The following is a 27,738-nucleotide window of genomic DNA, read 5'->3' on the forward strand; positions in this document are numbered from 1 at the left end:
CAAAAGTGCCCGGATGATTGAAATAAAAAATAAAAAAAAAAAAAAAAAAAAAAAAAATAATAATCCTTAGAAGAACAATAGGGCCCTGCGCCTTACTGGCTTGGGCCCTAAATATAGCTGCGAGCAGCGATGACGGGCCCAAGCCGCCAATGCATACGCCACCCCGGTGGCATCGATAAAACGGTGCCCAGCGAGCACAAGCATCACAGTAACCCTCTGGCAGTTTGGTTTTAAGGGATACGGCAATTAAAGGGTTAATCCAAACCATCAACTCTGTGAAACACACACACAGAACAACATATAAAACTTTAAATTCTGTGAAAATATATTTTTCATTGGTAGTTGATGTTAGTTAATGCATTTACTAATGCTAACAAATGAGAAATTATTATAGTTACCAAAGGTTTTAATGATTTATTTTTCCATTAACTAACATGAATAATTTTTTCTAACACAAATGAATAAAGTAAAAAATATATTGTTAATATTTAATGTTATTTGTGCATTCACCAATGTTAAAAAACAACATTATTTAACTGTTGTTAGTTAACATCATTAATAAATATATACCATTTAATGTTGATCAAAATCAATTCCAAAATGTGTTAATATATTATTACATTTTAAAGTTTTATCTTTTGAACATGACTATTTTTCTAATATTAAAAATATTTTGTTCATTGTTAGTTCATTGTAAGTTCATACTATCAATGAAGAATTAACATGCTGTAAAAAATATATTTTTCATTGTTAGTTCATGTTAATTAATGCATTCCCTACTGTTAACAAATGAGACTTAATTATAAAGTGTTATCAAAACCTTTAATGCTTTATAAGCATTTTTTAAGGATTTTATTGAGAAGTTTAAACAGACCCTCTCTCTCTCTCTCTCTCTCTTTCTCTCTCTCTCTCTCTCTCTCCCCCTCCACACTCACTGAACTCACACAGTCAGTCACCCACCGCACACATTAGGAGCGCAGTGACAGCAGATCTCTGATAGTTTTAATTTTCTGCTCTCCATAGTGTATTGTAAATTCATGAAATTAATCACATATCCTCAGACGGTCTTGTTCTGTGTATGTAATTTTTTATGAAGTGTTTGGAAGCTGCTCTTTAAAGATAAAAAAAAAAAAAGTGTTCTTTTTTTACTGTAACTTTAATAAATTGCCATTAAATCACCGTTCAAGATATCCTAAATCGGTCCGCAATGAAGCATCTTCAGTATTTTGGAAGCATGTGAAAAAATGTTTGGTGTGAATTTTTGGTTTCTGCTTGAAGGAGTATGAATTTGTTTACAGCCCGTTTAAAAAAAAAAAAAACGCATTAAAAAAAAATAGCCCATTTCCTGTTGGTCGTAGCTAATGACTGTAAATTAGAAAGTTGTCCGGATTAATAAGAACAATTTATGTACCGAGTTTGGTGTCTGTAGCTATCATTATATATATATATAATCATTAATAATTATATACCATTTAATGTTGATCAATATTAATCCAAAATGTGTTTATATATTATTAAATTTTAAAGTTTATCTTTAGAACATGACTATTTTTCTAACATTAAAAAGATTAATAAATGCTTTAAAAAAATTGTTCTTTGTTAGTTCATACTATCATGGAAGAATTAACATGCTGTAAAAATATATTTTTCATTGTTAGTTCACGTTAATTAATGCATTTCCTAATGTTAAGAATTGAGACCTTATTATAAAGTGTTATCAAAATCTTTAATGATTTATAAGCATTTTTTAAAGATTTTAAAAAACAGACCCTCTCTCTCTTTCTCTCTCTCACCCACTGCCTCAATCCACACAGTCACTCACACCCCACCCCACCCCCACCCCTCACTCAGATGCAGGCTGGCAGGGATCTCTCACTCAGAAGCAGTCTTAACAGCTCTCTGATAGTTTTTTAATTTTCTCCTAAGCATAGTGCATTGTAAATTCATGAAATTAATCACATATCCTCAGACTGTATTGTTCTGTGTATGTAATTTTTTATGAAGTGTTTGGAAGCTGCTCTTAAAAGAAAAAAAAAAAAAAAATTCTCTTTTTTACTGTAACTTTAATAAATTGCCATTAAATCATCTTTCAAGATATCCTAAATCCGTCCGCAATTTAGCATCTTCAGTATTTTGGCATCATGAGAAAAAATGTTTGGTGTGATTTCCGTGTTTCTGCTTGGAGGAGTATGAATTTGTTTACAGCCCGTTTTAAAAAAAACCCACATTAAAATAAATATAGCCGACTTCCTGTTGGTCGTAGCTAATGACTGTAAATTAGAAAGTTGTCCGGATTAATAAGAACAATTTATGTACCGAGTTTGGTGTCTGTAGCTAAAACTAACCCCCCCATTTTTGACAAAAGGTGGCGCTATAGAGTGCCTCTTCCACGCCCGTTTATGAGCTTTTTCCAGTGTCTAACTATCATTAATACTGATATGTGTGTTGAGTTTCATGACATTCTAAACATGTTATCTGCCTCAAAATCACCAGAAACGAATTTTCAACTTTGACACGTTGCCATGGCAACATACTTTTAGATATCAATATTCCCTTCACAGTTTTACATCGGCCGTGTTTTGACATTATTCTGGTGAAGTTTGAAGCAAATCGAGTAAAAATAAGATGCTGAATTCAAAGCATTTTGAAAACGACACACTTCCTGCAGCCAGTTGGTGGCGCTATAACTTTCAGTCATAATAGTCACATCTATCCGATCGGCATCATACAACGAACAAACCACTGGAGTTTGATCTACATCATACAATGTATGTGGACGTTATTAGGCATTTCCTGGGTCTCATTTTTCGCCATAAATTCATCGCCTCGCCACGGGCAAACCGTTCGACATATCAAAAATATCTTCGCAATTTAGCGTCCCCAATGTCTTGAGATCATGTTCACCGAGTTTGGTGGCAATCGTATGGAAATCCTCAGAGGAGTATATCAAATTCCAGAACATGCGCTTTTTAAACAGCCCTGAATAGCCGACTTCCTGTTGGGCGGAGCCTATGAAATGCTGCGCGGAAGTTGTTCGGCTCAATGAGTTCTATATGTGTACCGAGTTTCATATGAATACGTGCAAGTATGTGTGAGCTATACATCAAGCTTTCTGACAATTTTCCAGGGGGCGCCGTAGAGCCCCTGTGCCCCGCCCGGGTCCCAGCCTCAGCCGCGTCCTAATGGCCGCAGGTTCCAACGTGCGTGCCAATTTTCAAGAGTTTTCGGGCACGTTAAGGCCCCCAAAAGTACCCGGATAGTCGAAATAAAAAATAATAAAAAAAAAAAAAAAAAAAAAAATAATAATCCTTAGAAGAACAATAGGGCCCTGCGCCTTACTGGCTTGGGCCCTAAATATAGCTGCAAGCAGCGATGACGGGCCCAAGCCGTCAGCATACGCCACCCCGGTGGCATCGATAAAACGGTGCCCAGCGAGCACACGCATCACAGTAACCCTCTGGCAGTTTGGTTTTAAGGGATACGGCAATTAAAGGGTTAGTCCAAACCATCAACTCTGTGAAACACACACACACACAAAACAACATATAAAACTTTAAATTCTGTGAAAATATATTTTTCATTGGTAGTTGATGTTAGTTAATGCATTTACTAATGCTAACAAATGAGAAATTATTATAGTTACCAAAGGTTTTAATGATTTATAAGCATTTTTTAATGATTTATTTTTCCATTAACTAACATGAATAATTTACTAACACAAATGAATAAAGTAAAAAATATATTGTTAATATTTAATGTTATTTGTGAATTAACCAATGTTAAAAAAACAACATTATTTAACTGTTGTTAATTTACATCATTAATAAATATATACCATTTAATGTTTATCAAAATCAATTCCAAAAGGTGTTAATATATTATTAAATTTTAACGTTTTATCTTTTGAACATGACTATTTTTCTAATATTAAAAATAGTTTGTTCATTGTTAGCTCATTGTAAGTTCATACTATCAATGAAGAATTAACATGCTGTAAAAAATATATTTTTCATTGTTAGTTCATGTTAATTAATGCATTCCCTACTGTTAACAAATGAGACTTAATTATAAAGTGTTATCAAAACCTTTAATGCTTTATAAGCATTTTTTAAGGATTTTATTGAGAAGTTTAAACAGACCCTCTCTCTCTCTCTCTCACTCTCTCTCTCTCTCTCTCTCTCCCCCTCCACACTCACTGAACTCACACAGTCAGTCACCCACCCAGTCACCCACCGCACACATTAGGAGCGCAGTGACAGGAGATCTCTGATAGTTTTTAAATTTTCTCCTCTCCATAGTGTATTGTAAATTCATGAAATTAATCACATATCGTCAGACTGTATTGTTCTGTGTATGTAATTTTTTATGAAGTGTTTGGAAGCTGCTCTTAAAAGATAAAAAAAAAAGTTTTCTCTTTTTTCTGTAACTTTAATAAGTTGCCATTAAAACACCGTTCAAGATATCCTAAATCCGTCCGCAATTTAGCATCTTCAGTATTTTGGCATCATGAGAAAAAATGTTTGGTGTGATTTCTGTGTTTCTGCTTGAAGGAGTATTAATTTGTTTACAGCCTGTTTTTAAAAAAAACCCACATTAAAATAAATATAGCCGACTTCCTGTTGGTCGTAGCTAATGTCTGTAAATTAGAAAGTTGTCCGGATTAATAAGAACAATTTATGTACCGAGTTTGGTGTCTGTAGCTATCATTATATATATATATATATATATATAATCATTAATAATTATATACCATTTAATGTTGATCAATATTAATTCCAAAATGTGTTAATATATTATTAAATTTTAAAGTTTATCTTTTGAACATGACTATTTTTCTAACATTAAAAAGAGTAATAAATGCTTTAAAAAAAACTGTTCTTTGTTAGTTCATACTATCATGGAAGAATTAACATGCTGTAAAAATATATTTTTCATTGTTAGTTCACGTTAATTAATGCATTTCCTAATGTTAAGAATTGAGACCTTATTATAAAGTGTTATCAAAATCTTTAATGATTTATAAGCATTTTTTAAAGATTTAAAAAAACAGACCCTCTCTCTCTCTTTCTCTCTCTCACCCAGCTCCTCAATCCACACAGTCACTCACACAGTCACTGACAGCCCACCCCACCCCCACCCCTCACTCAGCTGCAGGCTGACAGGGATCTCTCACTCAGAAGCAGTATATCAACTCTCTGATAGTTTTTAAATTTTCTCCTAAGCATAGTGTATTGTAAATTCATGAAATTAATCACATATCCTCAGACTGTATTGTTCTGTGTATGTAATTTTTTATGAAGTGTTTGAAAGCTGCTCTTAAAAGATAAAAAAAAAAAAAAATCTCTTTTTTACTGTAACTTTAATAAATTGCCATTAAATCATCGTTCAAGATATCCTAAATCCGTCCGCAATTTAGCATCTTCAGTATTTTGGCATCATGATAAAAAATGTTTGGTGTGATTTCCTTGTTTTTGCTTGGAGGAGTATTAATTTGTTTACAGCCCGTTTTTAAAAAAAACCCACATTAAAATAAATAATGCCGACTTCCTGTTGGTCGTAGCTAATGACTGTAAATTAGAAAGTTGTCCGGATTAATAAGAACAATTTATGTACCGAGTTTGGTGTCTGTAGCTAAAACTAACCCCCCCATTTTTGACAAAAGGTGGCGCTATAGAGTGTCTCTTCCACGCCCGTTTATGAGCTTTTTCCAGTGTCTAACTATCATTAATACTGCTATGTGTGTTGAGTTTCATGACATTCTAAACATGTTATCTGCCTCAAAATCACCAGAAACGAATTTTCAACTTTGACACGTTGCCATGGTAACATAATTTTAGATATCAATATTCCCTTCACAGTTTTACATCGGCCGTGTTTTGACATTATTCTGGTGAAGTTTGAAGCAAATCGAGTAAAAATAAGATGCTGAATTCAAAGCATTTTGAAAACGACACACTTCCTGCAGCCAGTTGGTGGCGCTATAACTTTCAGTCATAATAGTCACATCTATCCGATCGGCATCATACAACGAACAAACCACTGGAGTTTGATCTACATCATACAATGTATGTGGACGTTATTAGGCATTTCCTGTGTCTCATTTTTCGCCATAACTTCATCGCCTCGCCACGGGCAAACCGTTCGACATATCAAAAATATCTTCGCAATTTAGCGTCCCCAATGTCTTGAGATCATGTTCACCGAGTTTGGTGGCAATCGTATGGAAATCCTCAGAGGAGTATATCAAATTCCAGAGCATGCGCTTTTTAAACAGCCCTGAATAGCCGACTTCCTGTTGGGCGGAGCCTAAAACATGCTGTGCGGAAGTTGTTCAGCTCAATGAGTAATATATGTGTACCGAGTTTCATATGAATACGTGCAAGTATGTGTGAGCTATACATCAAGCTTTCTGACAATTTTGCAGGGGGCGCCGTAGAGCCCCTGTGCCACGCCCGGGTCCCAGCCTCAGCGGCGTCCTAATGGCCGCAGGTTCCAATGTGTGTGCCAATTTTCAAGAGTTTTCGGGCACGTTAAGGCCCCCAAAAGTACCCGGATAGTCGAAATAAAAAATAATAAAAAAAAATATAGCTGCAAGCAGCGATGACGGGCCCAAGCCGTCAGCATACGCCACCCCGGTGGCATCGATAAAACGGTGCCCAGCGAGCACACGCATCACAGTAACCCTCTGGCAGTTTGGTTTTAAGGGATACGGCAATTAAAGGGTTAATCCAAACCATCAACTCTGTGAAACACACACACACACAGAACAACATATAAAACTTTAAATTCTGTGAAAATATATTTTTCATTGGTAGTTCATGTTAGTTAATGCATTTACAAATGCTAACAAATGAGAAATTATTATAGTTACCAAAGGTTTTAATGATTTATAAGCATTTTTTAATGATTTATTTTTCCATTAACTAACATTAATAATTTTTTCTAACACAAATGAATAAAGTAAAAAATATATTGTTAATATTTAATGTTATTTGTGAATTAACCAATGTTAAAAAACAACATTATTTAACTGTTGTTAATTTACATCATTAATAAATATATACCATTTAATGTTGATCAAAATCAATTCCAAAATGTGTTAATATATTATTACATTTTAATGTTTTATCTTTTGAACATGACTATTTTTCTAATATTACAAATATTTTGTTCATTGTTAGTTCATTGTAAGTTCATACTATCAATGAAGAATTAACATGCTGTAAAAAATATATTTTTCATTGTTAGTTCATGTTAATTAATGCCTTCCCTACTGTTAACAAATGAGACTTAATTATAAAGTGTTATCAAAACCTTTAATGCTTTATAAGCATTTTTTAAGGATTTTATTGAGATGTTTAAACAGACCCCCTCTCTCTCTCTCTCCCCCTCCACACTCACTGAACTCACACAGTCAGTCACCCACCCAGTCACCTACCGCACACATTAGAAGCACAGAGACAGGAGATCTCTGATAGTTTTAAAATGTTCTCCTCCGCATAGTGTATTGTAAATTCATGAATTAATCACATATCCTCAGACTGTCTTGTTCTGTGTATGTAATTTTTTATGAAGTGTTTGGAAGCTGCTCTTAAAAGAAAAAAAAAAAAAAAGTTTTCTCTTTTTTACTGTAACTTTAATAAATTGCCATTAAAACGCAGTTCAAGATATCCTAAATCTGTCTGCAATTAGCATCTTCAGTATTTTGGCATCGTGAGAAAAAATATTTGGTGTGATTTCCGTGTTTCTGATTGGAGGAGTATGAATTTGTTTACAGCGCGTTTAAAAAAAAAAAAACCCACATTAAAATAAATATAGCCGACTTCCTGTTGGTCGTAGCTAATGACTGTAAATTAGAAAGTTGTCCGGATTAATAAGAACAATTTATGTACCGAGTTTGGTGTCTGTAGCTATCATTATATATATATATATATATATATATATAATCATTAATAATTATATACCATTTAATATTGATCAATATTAATTCCAAAATGTGTTAATATATTATTAAATTTTAAAGTTTATCTTTTGAACATGACTATTTTTCTAACATTAAAAAGATTAATAAATGCTTTAAAAAAAATTGTTCTTTGTTAGTTCATACTATCATGGAAGAATTAACATGCTGTAAAAATATATTTTTCATTGTTAGTTCAGTTAATTAATGCATTTCCTAATGTTAAGAAATGAGACCTTATTATAAAGTGTTATAAAAATCTTTAATGATTTATAAGCATTTTTTTAAGATTTTAAAAAACAGACCCTCTCTCTCTCTTTCTCTCTCTCACCCACTGCCTCAATCCACACAGTCACTGACAGCCCACCCCACCCCCACCCCTCAATCAGAGGCAGACTGGCAGGAGCTCTCACTCAGCAGTTTAATAACTCTCTGATAGTTTTTTAATTTTCTGCTCTCCATAGTGTATTGTAAATTCATGAAATTAATCACATATCCTCAGACTGTATTGTTATGTGCATGTAATTTTTTATGAAGTGTTTGGAAGCTGCTCTTAAAAGATAAAAAAAAAAAAAAAATCTATTTTTTACAGTAACTTTAATAAATTGCCATTAAATCATCGTTCAAGATATCCTAAATCCGTCCGCAATTTAGCATCTTCAGTATTTTGGCATCATGAGAAAAAATGTTTGGTGTGATTTACGTGTTTCTGTTTGGAGGAGTATGAATTTGTTTACAGCCTGTTTTAAAAAAAAACCCACTTTAAAATAAATATAGCCGACTTCCTGTTGGTCGTAGCTAATGACTGTAAATTAGAAAGTTGTCCGGATTAATAAGAACAATTTATGTACCGAGTTTGGTGTCTGTAGCTAAAACTAACCCCCCCATTTTTGACAAAAGGTGGCGCTATAGAGTGCCTCTTCCACGCCCGTTTATGAGCTTTTTCCAGTGTCTAACTATCATTAATACTGATATGTGTGTTGAGTTTCATGACATTCTAAACATGTTATCTGCCTCAAAATCACCAGAAACGAATTTTCAACTTTGACACGTTGCCATGGCAACATAATTTTAGATATCAATATTCCCTTCACAGTTTTACATCGGCCGTGTTTTGACATTATTCTGGTGAAGTTTGAAGCAAATCGAGTAAAAATAAGATGCTGAATTCAAAGCATTTTGAAAACGACACACTTCCTGCAGCCAGTTGGTGGCGCTATAACTTTCAGTCATAATAGTCACATCTATCCGATCGGCATCATACAACGAACAAACCACTGAAGTTTGATCTACATCATACAATGTATGTGGACGTTATTAGGCATTTCCTGGGTCTCATTTTTCGCCATAACTTCATCGCCTCGCCACGGGCAAACCGTTCGACATATCAAAAATATCTTCGCAATTTAGCGTCCCCAATGTCTTGAGATCATGTTCACCGAGTTTGGTGGCAATCGTATGGAAATCCTCAGAGGAGTATATCAAATTCCAGAGCATGTGCTTTTTAAACAGCCCTGAATAGCCGACTTCCTGTTGGGCGGAGCCTAAGACATGCAGCGTGAAAGTTGTTCGGCTCAATGAGTTCTATATGTGTACCGAGTTTCATATGAATACGTGCAAGTATGTGTGAGCTATACATCAAGCTTTTTGACAATCTTCCAGGGGGCGCCGTAGAGCCCCTGTGCCACGCCCGGGTCCCAGCGTCTGTGGCGTCCTAATGGCCGCAGGTTCCAATGTGCGTGCCAATTTTCAAGAGTTTTCGGGCACGTTAAGGCCCCCAAAAGTACCCGGATAGTCGAAATAAAAAATAATAAAAAAAATAATAATCCTTAGAAGAACAATAGGGCCCTGCGCCTTACTGGCTTGGGCCCTAATAATAATCCTTAGAAGAACAATAGGGCCCTGCGCCTTACTGGCTTGGGCCCTAAATATAGCTGCGAGCAGCGATGACGGGCCCAAGCCGTCAGCATACGCCATCCCGGTGGCATCGATAAAACGGTGCCCAGCGAGCACACACATTACAGTAACCCTCTGGCAGTTTGGTTTTAAGGGATACGGCAATTAAAGGGTTATTCCAAACCATCAACTCTGTGAAACACACACACACACAGAACAACATATAAAACTTTAAATTCTGTGAAAATATATTTTTCATTGGTAGTTGATGTTAGTTAATGCATTTACTAATGCTAACAAATGAGAAATTATTATAGTTACCAAAGGTTTTAATGATTTATAAGCATTTTTTAATGATTTATTTTTCCATTAACTAACATGAATAATTTATTCTAACACAAATGAATAAAGTAAAACATATATTGTTAATATTTAATGTTATTTGTGAATTAACCAATGTTAAAAACAACATTATTTAACTGTTGTTAATTTACATCATTAATAAATATATACCATTTAATGTTTATCAAAATCAATTCCAAAATGTGTTAATATATTATTACATTTTAAAGTTTTATCTTTTGAACATGACTATTTTTCTAATATTAAAAATATTTTGTTCATTGTAAGTTCATACTATCAATGAAGAATTAACATGCTGTAAAAAATATATTTTTCATTGTTAGTTCATGTTAATTAATGCATTCCCTACTGTTAACAAAAGAGACTTAATTATAAAGTGTTATCAAAACCTTTAATGCTTTATAAGCATTTTTTAAGGATTTTATTGAGAAGTTTAAACAGACCCCCTCTCTCTCTCTCTCCCCCTCCACACTCACTGAACTCACACAGTCAGTCACCCACCCAGTCACCCACCGCACACATTAGAAGCACAGAGACAGGAGAACTCTGATAGTTTTAATTTTCTGCTCTCCATAGTGTATTGTAAATTCATGAAATTAATCACATATCTCAGACTGTCTTGTTCTGTGTATGTAATTTTTTATGAAGTGTTTGGAAGCTGCTCTTTAAAGATAAAAAAAAAAAGTGTTCTTTTTTACTGTAACTTTAATAAATTGCCATTAAATCACCGTTCAAGATATCCTAAATCAGTCCGCAATGTAGCATCTTCAGTATCTTGGAAGCATGTGAAAAAATGTTTGGTGTGAATTTTTGGTTTCTGCTTGAAGGAGTATGAATTTGTTTACAGCCCGTTTAAAAAAAAAAAAAACACATAAAAAAAAAAAATAGCCGATTTCCTGTTGGTCGTAGCTAATGACTGTAAATTAGAAAGTTGTCCGGATTAATAAGAACAATTTATGTACCGAGTTTGGTGTCTGTAGCTATCATTATATATATATATATATATATATATATATATATATATAATCATTAATAATTATATACCATTTAATGTTGATCAATATTAATTCCAAAATGTGTTTATATATTATTACATTTTAAAGTTTATCTTTTGAACATGACTAATTTTCTAACATTAAAAAGATTAATAAATGCTTTAAAAAAATTGTTCTTTGTTAGTTCATACTATCATGGAAGAATTAACATGCTGTAAAAATATATTTTTCATTGTTAGTTCACGTTAATTAATGCATTTCCTAATGTTAAGAATTGAGACCTTATTATAAAGTGTTATCAAAATCTTTAATGATTTATAAGCATTTTTTAAAGATTTAAAAAAACAGACCCTCTCTCTCTCTTTCTCTCTCTCACCCACTGGCTCAATCCACACAGTCACTCACACAGTCACTCACACCCCACCCCACCCCTCACTCAGCTGCAGGCTGACAGGGATCTCTCACTCAGAAGCAGTCTAAGTCTAACTCTCTGATAGTTTTCAAATTTTCTCCTCTGCATAGTGTATTGTAAATTCATAAAATTAATCACATATCCTCAGACTGTATTGTTCTGTGTATGTAATTTTTTATGAAGTGTTTGGAAGCTGCTCTTAAAAGATAAAAAAAAAAAAGAAATGATCTTTTTTACTGTAACTTTAATAAATTGCCATTAAATCATCGTTCAAGATATCCTAAATCCGTCCGCAATTTAGCATCTTCAGTATTTTGGCATCATGATAAAAAATGTTTGGTGTGATTTCCGTGTTTCTGCTTGGAGGAGTATTAATTTGTTTACAGCCCGTTTTTAAAAAAAACCCACATTAAAATAAATATAGCCGACTTCCTGTTGGTCGTAGCTAATGACTGTAAATTAGAAAGTTGTCCGGATTAATTAGAACAATTTATGTACCGAGTTTGGGGTCTGTAGCTAAAACTAACCCCCTCATTTTTGACAAAAGGTGGCGCTATAGAGTGCCTCTTCCACGCCCGTATATGAGCTTTTTCCAGTGTCTAACTATCATTAATACTCATATGTGTGTTGAGTTTCATGACATTCTAAACATGTTATCTGCCTCAAAATCACCAGAAACGAATTTTCAACTTTGACACGTTGCCATGGCAACATAATTTTAGATATCAATCTTCCCTTCACAGTTTTACATTGGCCGTGTTTTGACATTATTCTGGTGAAGTTTGAAGCAAATCGAGTAAAAATAAGATGCTGAATTCAAAGCATTTTGAAAACGACACACTTCCTGCAGCCAGTTGGTGGCGCTATAACTTTCAGTCATAATAGTCACATCTATCCGATCGGCATCATACAAAGAACAAATCACTGAAGTTTGATCTACATCATACAATGTATGTGGACGTTATTAGGCATTTCCTGGGTCTCATTTTTCGCCATAACTTCATCGCCTCGCCACGGGCAAACCGTTCGACATATCAAAAATATCTTCGCAATTTAGCGTCCCCAATGTCTTGAGATCATGTTCACCGAGTTTGGTGGCAATCGTATGGAAATCCTCAGAGGAGTATATCAAATTCCAGAGCATGCGCTTTTTAAACAGCCCTGAATAGCCGACTTCCTGTTGGGCGGAGCCTATGACATGCTGCGCGGAAGTTGTTCAGCTCAATGAGTTCTATATGTGTACCGAGTTTCATATGAATACGTGCAAGTATGTGTGAGCTATACATCAAGTTTTCTGACAATTTTCCAGGGGGCGCCGTAGAGCCCCTGTGCCACGCCCGGGTCCCAGCCTCAGCGGCGTCCTAATGGCCGCAGGTTCCAATGTGCGTGCCAATTTTCGAGAGTTTTCGGGCACGTTAAGGCCCCCAAAAGTGCCCGGATGATTGAAATAAAAAAAAAAATAAAAAAAAAAAAAAAAAAAATAAATATAGCTGCGAGCAGCGATGACGGGCCCAAGCCGTCAGCATACGCCACCCCGGTGGCATCGATAAAACGGTGCCCAGCGAGCACAAGCATCACAGTAACCCTCTGGCAGTTTGGTTTTAAGGGATACGGCAATTAAAGGGTTAATCCAAACCATCAACTCTGTGAAACACACACACACAGAACAACATATAAAACTTTAAATTCTATGAAAATATATTTTTCATTGGTAGTTGATGTTAGTTAATGCATTTACTAATGCTAACAAATGAGAAATTATTATAGTTACCAAAGGTTTTAATGATTTATAAGCATTTTTTAATGATTTATTTTTCCATTAACTAAAATGAATAATTTTTTCTAACACAAATGAATAAAGTAAAAAATATATTGTTAATATTTAATGTTATTTGTGAATTAACCAATGTTAAAAAACAACATTATTTAACTGTTGTTAATTTACATCATTAATAAATATATACCATTTAATGTTGAAATCAATGTTTTAATGTTTAAAATCAATTCCAAAATGTGTTAATATATTAAATTTTAAAGTTTTATCTTTTGAACATGACTATTTTTCTAATATTAAAAATATTATGTTCATTGTTAGCTCATTGTAAGTTCATACTATCAATGAAGAATTAACATGCTTTAAAAAATATATTTTTCATTGTTAGTTCATGTTAATTAATGCATTCCCTACTGTTAACAAATGAGACTCAATTATAAAGTGTTATCAAAACCTTTAATGCTTTAAGCATTTTTTAAGGATTTTATTGAGAAGTTTAAACAGACTCTCTCTCTCTCTCTCTCTCTTTCTCTCTCTCTCTCTCTCTCTCTCCCCCTCCACACTCACTGAACTCACACAGTCAGTCACTCACCCAGTCACCTACCGCACACATTAGAAGCACAGTGACAGGATATCTCTGATAAGTTTTAAAATTTTCTTCTCGCCATAGTGTACTGTAAATTCATGGAATTAATCACATATCCTCAGACTGTCTTGTTCTGTGTTTGGTGTGAATTTGTGGTTTCTGCTTGGAGGTGTATGAATTTGTTTACAGCCCGTTTTGAAAAAAAAAAACACATAAAAAAAAAAAAGCCGACTTCCTGTTGGTCGTAGCTAATGTCTGTAAATTAGAAAGTTGTCCGGCTTAATGTGAACAATTTATGTACCAAGTTTGGTGTCTGTAGCTATCATTATATATATATAATCATTAATAATTATATTCCATTTAATGTTGATCAATATTAATTCCAAAATGTGTTAATATATTATTAAATTTTAAAGTTTCTCTTTTGAACATGACTATTTTTCTAACATTAAAAATATTTTGTTCATTGTTAGTTCATTGTAAGTTCATACTATCAATGAAGAATTAACATGCTGTAAAAAATTATATTTTTCATTGTTAGTTCATGTTAATTAATGCATTCCCTACTGTTAACAATTGAGACTTAATTATAAAGTGTTATGAAAACCTTTAATGCTTTATAAGCATTTTTTAAAGATTTAAAAAAAACAGACCCTCTCTCTCTTTCTCTCTCTCACCCAGCTCCTCAATCCACACAGTCACTCACACAGTCACTCACACCCCACCCCCACCCCCTCACTCAGCTGCAGGCTGACAGGGAACTCTCACTCATAGAAGCATTGTAACAACTGTCTGATAGTTTTTAAATTTTCTCCTCTGCATAGTGTATTGTAAATTCATGAAATTAATCACATATCCTCAGACTGTATTGTTCTGTGTATGTAATTTTTTATGAAGTGTTTGGAAGCTGCTCTTAAAAGATAAAAAAAAAAAAAAAATCTCTTTTTTACTGTAACTTTAATAAATTGCCATTAAATCATCGTTCAAGATATCCTAAATCCGTCCGCAATTTAGCATCTTCAGTATTTTGGCATCATGAGAAAAAATGTTTGGTGTGATTTACGTGTTTCTGCTTTGAGGAGTATGAATTTGTTTACAGCCCGTTTTAAAAAAAAACCCACATTAAAATAAATATAGCCGACGTCCTGTTGGTCGTAGCTAATGACTGTAAATTAGAAAGTTGTCCGGATTAATAAGAACAATTTATGTACCGAGTTTGGTGTCTGTAGCTAAAACTAACCCCCCCATTTTTGACAAAAGGTGGCGCTATAGAGTGCCTCTTCCACGCCCGTTTATGAGGTTTTTCCAGTGTCTAACTATCATTAAAATGGATATGTGTGTTGAGTTTCATGACATTCTAAACATGTTATCTGCCTCAAAATCACCAGAAACGAATTTTCAACTTTGACACGTTGCCATGGCAACATAATTTTAGATATCAATATTCCCTTCACAGTTTTACATCGGCCGTGTTTTGACATTATTCTGGTGAAGTTTGAAGCAAATCGAGTAAAAATAAGATGCTGAATTCAAATAATTTTGAAAACGACACACTTCCTGCAGCCAGTTGGTGGCGCTATAACTTTCAGTCATAATAGTCACATCTATCCGATCGGCATCATACAACGAACAAACCACTGGAGTTTGATCAACATCATACAATGTATGTGGACGTTATTAGGCATTTCCTGGGTCTCATTTTTCGCCATAACTTCATCGCCTCGCCACGGGCAAACCGTTCGACATATCAAAAATATCTTCGCAATTTAGCGTCCCCAATGTCTTGAGATCATGTTCACCGAGTTTGGTGGCAATCGTATGGAAATCCTCAGAGGAGTATATCAAATTCCAGAGCATGCGCTTTTTAAACAGCCCTGAATAGCCGACTTCCTGTTGGGCGGAGCCTATGACATGCTGCGCGAAAGTTGTTCGGCTCAATGAGTTCTATATGTGTACCGAGTTTCATATGAATACGTGCAAGTATGTGTGAGCTATACATCAAGCTTTCTGACAATTTTCCAGGGGGCGCCGTAGAGCCCCTGTGCCACGCCCGGGTCCCAGCCTCAGCGGCGTCCTAATGGCCGCAGGTTCCAACGTGCGTGCCAATTTTCGAGAGTTTTCGGGCACGTTAAGGCCCCCAAAAGTGCCCGGATGATTGAAATAAAAAAAAAAAAAAAAAAAAAAAAAAAAAAAAAAAAAAAAAAAAAAATAATAATCCTTAGAAGAACAATAGGGCCCTGCGCCTTACTGGCTTGGGCCCTAATAATCCTTAGAAGAACAATAGGGCCCTGCGCCTTACTGGCTTGGGCCCTAATGAGGAATGAACATCAGGAGGGATGATGAAATGAAAAGAGGAAATGTAGTTTGTTATTTTTGGCATCTGTTTGTAGTTGTAGTGACTGACACACAAGCAAAAGAACAAACAGAATGACATTTAAAAAAGAAAGAAATGAACAATGATTTCAGGATAAGAATAAAACAGCAACAAGTAGACTTTTACATTTAAACCGCACACTACCGTTCAAAAGTAGGGGGTAAAGTTCATTTAAAAAATTACTTCTATTCAAGGGAGCATTAAACTTATTAAAAGTGACAGTAAATACATTTATAATGTTACAACAAAAATAGCTGTTCTTCTGAAATTTCTATTCACTGAAAAATCCTGAAAAAAGGTATCAGTTTCCACAGAAATATGTCTTGAAATGTTTCTTGAGCACAAAATCATCATAGAATGATTTCTGAAAGATTTTGTAACATCAAAGACAAGAAGTTTATCTTTGCCATCACAGGAATAAATTACATTTGAAAATATATATATAAAATAGTTATTTTAAATTGTAATATTTCACAATATTACTGTTTTTCCTGTATTTTTGATCACATAAATGCAGCTTTGTTGAGCACGAGACTGCTTTCAAAAATATTAAAACATCTTACCAACCCCAAACATTTTTGGTAGAGTAAATGTAACAATGTGTAAAAGTAGATGTTAACAAAAAATATAAAAAAATAAACTCAACATTGCTAGGATGATTACTTGCTAGTCAAATACAAAACGTCTCCATGATACGCAAGTCCTCGGTTTTTGTGAGTCTACTGGATTTGTTTAGCTGTTTGAAGTCTTATAGCTCAGACAAATACACCTCTCCTCAAAAAAACACACAATTTGAGTTATCATCTATGTCCTTAACTCAAGCCATGCAGGAACCATGATGCTCATGATGGTCAGTATTCAGTCTTACCGATGGAGCCCTTGGCTGCTATGGCAACCGTCTCCAGCAGCACCTGAACGATACCTGCCCTCACACGTGGGGTGTTCTTACTGTGGGTGTCGAGGTGAGACAACGCTTGCTGGATCACGTGGTGAGAATGCTGGGCCTGAAACATACAGTTTGTTACATATGCTGTAGAAGTGAATTTACTCTCCATTATCATTGCTGCAATGGTCACACAGGATTAACACAAAGAGATGAAGAGAGAATCTGGTCGCTTTACCTGTATTGAGAACATGATAATCCTGAAACAGGAAACAGCAAAATCGTTCGGGTCCCACAGACGATGGTTGTCTAAATGCCTGCAGGAAAATAAGGCTGTGTATTATGACCTCTTAGACAACATGTTTCTGATTACATGATTATCCATATATACCAAGATGGTTCACTTAAATTATTATGAATGGGAGAGAGTGCAATGTGTTATATGATGGAATAGGTCCCGCCTTTTAAGGAAAAGAGCCAATCAACAAATGGCAATCAACGTCTAGGGATGTGCGCTTGAGACTACAACCTGGAATATATGCTTTTAATGCTATTTGAGCATGAAAAAATACATTTAGTTAATGTCAGATTTTATTGCAGATATAAAACATGTTATTAAATGTGAAAATTGCCATATTTAAATCTGCAGAATTTACCCTTTGCTAAACAACAGTTACTGACCAATTTTATGTTAGTAACCTTTGCCCTCTACAATTTTCCTCATACAAGCTTTTAGCCTTTTTTATGTAAATCTATGGAGGATCTGTGTTTGGATGTTTTTTATGCAATTTATGGAAATCATCTAAATCATCTTCACTATTTATAATAGTGAAGTAGGGATGTGGTATTTTTAAAAAAATTATAATTTACAAACATCCATTAAAATATTTTAAAATTCAGTTAAAGCAAAGGAACGAAAATGTTTTTTTCCTCTACTACATTTCGATTGAACTGTCATCCCTCAATTTAGTTTCACAGACTAGTGAAGTCACTGTTTTTCATCATGCTAATGTGTAATTTAACAGTTTGTTTGAAGTAAAGAAAAAGCTCTGTAATGTAAGAATTCATTACAGCCATTAAAAAAAATTAACTTTAAAACAACTTGAACCATTTCATGAGCACATAAAATCACGTTTACAAAAATTTCCAGTTCATTCCCATCTGATGTTCTGTTAGGGCTGGACAATATGACCTAAAATCAAAATCTCACTTAACTGAACATTTTACCTCGATTATGATTAATGAACGATAATTGTATTTATTTATTTATTTGCCTTCATAGTTCACCGACAATGTTTGTACTGTAAATATTCTCAACTATTAAAGGTGGGATATTTTTTCTAATTGAAGAAAACAAACTATTTATGGTTATTTATCAAATATTTAGAACAATTTAAACCAAAGCACACATTTCTTGAAATAAAAATGTCTTATGAAAAAATGTCACATTTAGGTTTGAATGTAAAAAGGATATTTTCACATTAAAAATATGTTTTCACATTAAAAATAGTTTTAGTCTAGTTTTGAACAGCAATTGGGCTTTTGTTTTGTTTTGCGGACCTGGCAACTGTAGTGAACGTAATAACACGATTAAAAAGTGCAATAACCAACGTGGGAAATTTACATCAGTTAGAGGTTCTGAATTTTCGGTTTTAAAGCTTGTATGAGTATAATACTTACAGATTGGTGTTATGAAATCACACACACACACACACACACACAAACACATACACAGCCCATAATTAAAGAGATTGTTCACCCAAAAATAAAAATTTGGTCATTATCTACCAGCATTTTGTTTCAAACCTGTATGACTAGATTTCTTCTGTGCAACACAAAGAAGATATGCCTCGGTGTTTTTCATCTATACATTGGAAACCAATGATCACCAATACAGTTTAAAAACAGCCTTCTTTAAAATATCTTATGTTTTGCAGAGGAAAAAAGTCAAACAGGTTCGGAACTCAAATACCATCGGTAAGCTAGTTTGAGTCTTTAAAGCCTCATGTGCAGCCAGGCGACTACATTCACAGTCTGTTTCTTTTTATACAGGTGTTTGGCGTGAATTCTGGCAGCGCTGTCTGTTATGTCAGACACGGTGCTTCCACTCAACAGCAGCTGTGATGCGGAAAACTTGAGCATTCCTTCGCCACATCACAAATCCTGTTTCCACACCTTTATCTCTCCCCTTTTCCACAGTCTGATCTAACTCTAAAACCTCTATGCCACCATCGTCTCCCTTCCTGCTGTCGCCATGGTAACGTAAATCTGATCTCACCCCCCCATCCGATGCAAGCTATTTTTAGAACGCCTGAAATCCCCCTCCACCCAAAAAAAAAAAACTCTCGCTGTCTGTCTGTCCCCCCGAACACCAGCTTTATGTCTTATCAGAGATACAGATATCTGCCCTGGAGCTCAACGTTCCCTCAAAACCTCACACAAGTTTAATAAATACAGAGCACACAGCACAAGGCTTAATCAGGAGAGAGCAAGAGAAAGAGCGAGACATGAGAGACGGAGAGATGTGATGGAGAAGGTGAGGCGGTGTGATAGAGAAAGAGACGTGCTTGAGAGCCTCTTGGTGCTTTGATATTACAGACATCTCACTCAGCGCTAATTGGCCAATGACTGAGATGAGCCAAAACAGTCTCATTAATGAGCCCTGTGAGTGTCTCCACACACACACACACACACACACACACACACACAAACAAACAAACAAACAAACACACACACACACACACACACACACGCATGCTGCATATGGCTGCATTTGTCTGAATTGTATGCTAATAAGCTGCAGATGGAGACCAGGTCAGAGCGGTCAAACCAAGAGCTGCTCATTTATAAACGATGCCAAAGTCACAGTCGCTCGTATTCAACTCGAAGTTTCACCTTCAGCCACCATTAAACTCACTGACAGACAGACAGACCTACAGCACAGATCTTTAATTCATTACCTAACATCTAGGGCTCTATGAAACCAGTCTTATTTTTCCCAAATCCACCCCCTCCCCAATTTTTTTTTTTTTTTTTGCATTTAAATTTTTCTAGACTCTGTTTAATGGTTAAATTAAATTAATCAAAAAGCATATCTAATTAATTGAAATCATGAAACTTACAATATTAAACAGCAATTTATTAAAAGTAAAAAAAAATAAAAAATTTAAGTTTAAAATTTAAATTTTTAATTTTTAATGAAATGTTGTATTTTTTACTCAAATTCAGTTATATTTTTTTTTTTTACCAAATTCTGTTTTCCAGTAAATTTCTGGATTCCATTTTAATGGTTTCATTAAATATTAATAATCAAAAGCATTACTAATTAATTGATTTTATTTTTTAAAAATGAGACCTATTTATTTATTTTTTCCAGAAATACTGGTTTGTGTATTGACACTTTTCTGCTAAATAAATTCTGGTAAACAATTTTTCTGCTAAATATTCCTTAAAAAATAATGTTTTAAAAATCATTTTATCAGTAGTTGAACTATCATTACATTAAGTAATATTTCTGTCACGGTTTCTTTAAAGCGGTGGTTGATTGCGATTTCACTTTTTTAACGTTAGTTAGTGTGTAACGTTTGCGCAAAGTTGCAGCGCTGAAAGTTCAATGAAAACGGAGATATTGTCTTTTAAATTTCTGGCAGTTTAATGCCTACAAAAATGGCTCGTAAGGACTACAACGAGTTACTTTCCTTCTGCTCACAAAAGGCTGCATTTTTTTTTAACCAAAAATATGGTAAAACAGTAATATTGAGAAATATTACTAACTGTTTTCTGTTTTGATATATTTTCAAATGTATTTTACTCCTGTGATGGCGAAGCTGAATTTTCAGCATCATTACTCCAAGCTTCAGTGTCACATGATCCTCCAGAAATCATTCTAAACGATTTTGAACGGTAATGTATACAAAATTTAGAATAAATACATTTTCTAATATAAGCAGTTGTATTTCAATGCTTAAATCACATTTGATTATAAAACCTTTTTTTGTGGTTTTACTGCATGAAACATCCTATGCCATAATGATATATTCATCTTTAGACCATTTACTTTAATGACCTGGAAATGACTTCAATGTTCCTCTAGACTTGCCTGGATGTGCGCTGCATGAATCAGGAGAACATTAGTGCTAATGGAGGAAAAAAATCAGCTATGATATGATGAGATATTCAAGTAATAAGACACGAGAGGACAGGCCATGGAGACCTTACTATAGTTAAGAGGTGTTGAGCATGATAGAAAATGAGTAGTGAATTATGAGTGCAGTCTCAAGTAGCTGAAAATTTACCTGCATGTTCTTTAGATAAAGAGATCTATTCATTTATAATATATAGTTGTACTTTAATATTTAATACTGCTAAACTAATTCCAGCCGCATGAGAATAATCAATACTGCATTCATTGCGCACGGTCTACTTATGCAATGTAGACTCTAAAATGGGTTTTTGCAGCTTGTCCAATTTATTTCAAATACGTTGATACAATTCTTGCACATTTTATCATGCATGCAATTAATTTTAATTTGTAAAATGAAACTTTGCTTAATCCATTCACATTGAGATTAATAATTTTCACCAACACAACACTGGAAAATTATGTGAGCGTTTTTAATCTAATATCATCTGTCCATGTAGTCTATTTAATATTTAGAACGCTGATAAATTAAAATATGGTTATTTCTTTATTTTTGTAGAGCAGGAAAAAAATCAGTATTCAATGTTTGGTTATAAACAGCTTCAAATGTTAAATGTGTAATTATTATGCAGTAATATAATAAAGTAATATATATATATATATATACACACACACACACACACACATATATATATATATATATACACACACACACACACACACACACACATTTATAATTTAATTTAATTTTTTGCAAAAAATCTATTATTGAATAAATAATAAAGGTATTGTTGATGCTGAAATTATGAAATACTTTAATTTCTAAAGATGTGAAATCGGGGAAAAAACCATGAATGTTAATATTCAGTGTCAATAGACTGGAAAGTCAGTAGCGCTGCAGAGTCTGTGCAGAGATACATATTTGCATCTGTAACACATTTAACACATAAATCAAGCGCAGAACAGCTGGATTCAGATCACAACAATTCCTTTAACACAAAACAGAGCCATCTGGGCGCTGTTTGCATTTTCTGCATGATGTTTGTGTTGAGACTGGAATGAATGAACCCCATCATGCCCACGGCGTGAGAGGAAGCAGACGAGCGGCTGACAGCAGCAGCAGCAGCAGCGTCTGGACACCTGAGCTCGCAGGCTAACACCGCGCTGTGTGTTTGTCTGAAAACATCTGCGTGTCTCTGTGTGTCTCAAAGAGCTCTGGCACCCTTCGTGCTGCATATTTGAGACTAGAGCTCATCAAGATCATACAACACCTGATCTATGAAGGGAAAAAACATTTTGAATGATGTTATCATTGTATTGTCTGCTTTCAATTTTTCCCTTGCAATCTCTTCTCACAGTCAACCCTGAAAAGCGATTAATGGAAACTGACATCTTTGAAAAGCTGAAATGGCCATGCATATTGTAGTCTGCGCATTTTTGTGTGTGTGTCACAGGGTTACATGAAATATCACAGATTTAAAATGCTACAACACCAATATTTCATAGATATCTGCACCTGACTTTAACGTGTAGGGATTCAGCACAGTTCAGGCAGTGTGATGTGAAGGATAAAAGTGTGTGAATAATACATGATTTTAGAAAAATATAATGCATTGATTATGGAATTCATATTCATTTACCATATTCATTACAATAAAACGGGTATGTAAAAGCTTTAGTGTGAAGTGTGAGACAACATTTTGGAGGAAATGACATGCCCATAAATACGCTTCCAAAGCACAAAAATAATTATAAAACTAAACTTACTAATGATGCAACAAAATTAATTTTTACTGAAACTCCAAAACAAAGTTTCCATTTAGCAAGAAAAAAAAAAAAAAAAAAAAAACTCACCGACAATAAAAACCATATACACTGCACATACCTGTATATGCAGTTTTTATATAAACTTTTTAATAATATAATTATGTTTCTACTCCAATTATTTGTTACAATATAAACATTTTAATGGTGTCTATATTAAAATGTTTAATTGTATAAAAGTGCTAATTAATCATAAATGGTACGGTCAATGATTCTGCACCTCAGCCTAAATTAATTTTCAGCCAAAGAACTAAATCAAAGCCTATCAAAAGTGAATCCCATGATACTGGGTTCCCCTGGCAACAAAAAGTGGAAGTTATAAAAATAAACGTTCAACTGCAATAGCAACGTCCCAATAGCTCCCGGTCTAGAAGTGTGCGATTTAAAAATTAGGGATCATGGTACCCAGATCACAATGTAATGCTACTACTATTGCAACAAGTCCAGTACAAAACCTTCAACAAAGTCAAAACCTGTTCATTTTGGTCCAAATGCTCTATCATATAGCACAAGACAACAACAAACAGTGCTAATATACACTCACAATGTGATGTAATACTACTGAAAAATTATAATCCTAACCTTTATCTTTATACCGAAATCTCAGATGGCCAGAGACTGATTCATCTTTTATAAATCGCTAAAATATTTGTGTCTGGGAGTTTTTAAAAGCTTAGATGTGCAACATGAGCTTATGAACGGCTGTTGAGTATTCTCAAATGAAACGAGTAGAGGCTTGGACATGGAAACAGCATTCCTTACGTCACGACTTAACAAGCGGATAGTGAGTGAACCACTGCTGTTGCCAAAATGACAATTCAAATAATAGCACTGGATAATGGTGCCTAGGTATGGCGATGGTACTTACACCAGTACAGGGTGAACGGCATTGTTCATGTTGCCGTAAGCAGCACGACCCAGCAACTCTCGAAAGCAACTCTCCGCCAGTGAAGCCGGATTTTCCTCTCCAGCCCTGAGAGAGAGAAACATACACATAAGTGCAAGTGCAATGTGCTAAACTGTCGTTTACAGTGTGTGGTTTCACATTCTGCATTCTGATGTCAAACACACAAGTGTATTAAATGATGCATTAAGACCTTTTAGGAAGAAACCCAGCCACCTCTCTCTCACACACACTTTGTCCCTTCGGCTCACTGACAGCCCATGGAAAGCAATTAACGGAATCTGACGACCTTGAAAAGTTGAAATATGCACGCAACTATGCACACGCACACACTCATCAGCTGTGTGTAAGTGTGTATGTGTTTTCTGGAGTCAATAATAGCCACATATTCAATCTAATCAGAGTGCTATAAATTAAAGCACCGTAACCACAAACAGTGGCTAGGTTTTGTAAAGGACTACTTGCATACTGCTTGCTTCGCAGTATATACACTATATTGCCAAAAGTATTGGGTCACCCCCTTCTAATGAACATGTTTGACTACTTTAGTCATTTCTTCCACACTGACCGAATCAATCATGTCTTTTTGAAGCGTGCCTTATAGGCACTGTCATGTTAGAATAGAAAAGGGTCCTGTCCAAACTGTTGCTATAAAATTAGAAGCACACAATTCCCTAGAATATCATTATATGCTTTAACATTAAGATTTGTACAATTTTTCAATAAAGAGTTTGTAATGCTGTCACATTACTTTACTACAGGGCCGTTCACACCAAGGATGATAACTATAATGATTTAGGGCTGCACGATTAACCCAAATAAAACCAAAATCGTGATATGGCTTAGTGCGATTATCAAATCACAAAGGGTGCAATTCAATTATAAATAAAAAAATAAATATATGTGCTGCATGTTTCGGAGTGAAGAGCAGCACTGTGTTCTTTTACACGCAAGCAGATCACGATCCAGTGTTTTCACTGTTTCAGAGCAGCTCAGGTTGAAATATTACAGCAGTAACAGGTATTATTATTGTTTTTACAGTTATATTGATATATAAATCACAAATGTTGCCCAATTGTGCTGTGCTACAGACAAGAACAGTGAATCTTAAGATTTTTGCAATCACAATTTTTATCAGAACAAAAGTTATATTTTATAACACCACAGCCATAACAAAAATGACACAAAAACAACATCACTGGAATCCCTTTTTTTTTCAGCTTATGTATGATAAGACTCTGACAGCCAAACAGAATCCACCAACTTGCATTTTAACCTAATTTTATGTAGAAATTATACAATTATTTATTGACTTCTAAATTAAGTCAATAAAGAGTTTTTGTTGTCAAATCATGGTTGATAGTTAATAGTCATACCATATTAGAGATGCTTGGATAACTTCAGTGCAATGCATTGTAGGACAGAGTACTCAGAGCAGTATGTAATTGTTCTATATTGTACATTTTAGCTAATGTAGGAAGTCTGTTAATTCTATGCACGCATAATAGTGTAATGTATACTACAAAAATAGTATGAATAGTATAGTAGATTATGCAATTTCTCAGCATACTCATAAGTAGAGTATATACTCACTATTATGCATCTAGAACGTAGTTACAGTAAATAATTGAATGAAACATTTAAAAATACCATTTTAATATATTCAGAGAGATTAGCTTTCAGATGAGAAAAGCATCCGCTGTGACATTAGCAGGTCAGATGTCATTCCCGATCAACTTACACATGTCAATCAAACGCAGGCCCAGGTTTGTGTTTGCAACCTTAATCACTGATCGATGCACCCGATCGGATTTCAGCTCCTGATTATAGGGCAGAAGGGTATGATTGATGTTCCCGTACTCAAGAACACAAACAGGCAATTAAACTTAAGTATTCTGTGCACACAGGGGCCCTTATCTGAGAAACACTCACGTTTTATTCTCACACAAACACACACGACCTTAAAGGAATCAGATATCCTTGATTGCCCTCTACATGTGGACCTCCAATGCTCTCTTATCAAGAAAATCTTCCTCCCTGCCTCTCCGTGTATTTGGTGGTGCTATGGTGGTTTTATTCAGTGCATGGCACGGAATAAAAAATATCAAGAACACACTGAACAGCAAATATCACCTTGAGCTTCAAAAAAATGATGATTAGTTATTTTGCCTTCTCAAGTGTGGGTGTGTGTACTGTACCTCTCGGAGTCCTCATTATCTTGCATGTTGAACAGCATGGAGGGGATGAGTTTATCCATGTGTTGAGGTTCCCAGATGATTGCCTGCAGTTCATCATTCACAGTCTTTCTGACGACACCCTGGAGACCCTTAATGCCTGCTACACGGATCCTACAGCAAGAACATGTTAAACACACTTAATAAATGAACGCTAAATAATGCACACATAATTACTGTCAATTAAATTAAATGCGTATAGTGGTCCCAAATGTATTTGAATACTTAAGTCATATTTTAACTATAGGAATCTGACTGCATTACTAATACAATTAGCAGCTGGAAACAAATGACGCTAGACCTTTTCTCAATAATGACTTCAGAATCCACATATAGATTTTTGTGGAGAAAAACTTTGTTAAATATGTAGTTGTTTTCCTTCCTTAATTAGTTAATTTGTTTATCAAATTAAAACAAATTAAACTGAAAAAAATAAATAGATACATTTTAGGGGGGAGAATATATATAAAATACTAAATAAAATACTGCAAAAATGCATAAAAATGTATAAACAGTAATTGTTTTACAAATTACTATTTAAAACAACTGTTTTCTATTTTAATATATTTTTAAATGTAATGTGACGGCAAAGCTGAATTTTCAGCATCATTACTTTTACTTTTTTACTTTACAACAACTTTTATTGTTTATATAATTATAATATATAAATTATTTGCGATCGTTGCCCAGCACTAATTATATTATATTATATTTCAGTTTTTTTCTATTGACAGCCCACCATGAAATAACCACAGACACAAACTAATGCACACACCTGCTGCGAGTTTCGGAGTCCTCGTGTGTAGAGTGACACATGGCACTGAACTGAGAAACGAAAAAGTCATATCTGCGATGGTAAGATGGCGTATCCTCCTCAATGTTTGCAAACTTCACAAACTACAAGAGAAAAAACACACACACATTCTCAATGATTATGTCAGAAAAACACACACACATTCTCAATGATTATGTCAGAAAAACACAACCACACCCAATCTTTTCTCACACAATAACAGATTTAAAAACACTCCCATGCAAAGGTGTGAAGGCAATATTCCCCTCCCTTGATGTGCAGAGGAAGTTACTGATATCAGCCAGAGACGTGTGACATCTCATTAGAGAAGTAAGAGTGTGTGTTCAAGTGCATACAGCATGTGTAAATCATTGCCTGTTTGAATTAAACAATTTAAAGATTACATATTTGAAATGTGTAGTATTTTATTTCACTAAAGTCCAACAAAAACATAATCCAGTTTTACATGACCATTCCCATTTAAAATTAAACATGCATTAATCAACCTATATTTTCACTGGCTTCTGTTTGGAAAATTTCAAAATACTAAATGATGTGGGCAATCCTATGTTAATACACTAAAAAGTCAATACCATGAT

The 27,738-nt window shown here is 34.4% G+C and overlaps 1 protein-coding gene across 3 annotated transcripts in view; it reads right to left on the reverse strand.

Moving 5' to 3' along the window:
• LOC306846676 (protein EFR3 homolog A-like) overlaps positions 1-27,738 on the reverse strand; it is a 72,358-nt gene that overhangs the window by 26,500 nt on the left and 18,120 nt on the right. For all 3 annotated transcript variants that reach the window (XR_013782098.1, XM_079380217.1, XM_079380218.1), the window contains exons 6-10: positions 27,122-27,243; positions 26,311-26,460; positions 24,077-24,181; positions 17,482-17,560; positions 17,229-17,364 (exon numbers count right to left, since the gene is read on the reverse strand). Coding sequence is in view for 2 of the 3 variants with exons in the window: in XM_079380217.1 (XP_079236343.1) it covers positions 17,229-17,364; positions 17,482-17,560; positions 24,077-24,181; positions 26,311-26,460; positions 27,122-27,243 (592 nt within the window). In the remaining variant the exon portion in view is untranslated. The remainder of the gene's footprint in view (positions 1-17,228; positions 17,365-17,481; positions 17,561-24,076; positions 24,182-26,310; positions 26,461-27,121; positions 27,244-27,738) is intronic.

Source organism: Barbus barbus (genome assembly GCF_936440315.1).
Source record: "Barbus barbus genome assembly, chromosome: 26".
NCBI lineage: Eukaryota > Metazoa > Chordata > Actinopteri > Cypriniformes > Cyprinidae > Barbus > Barbus barbus.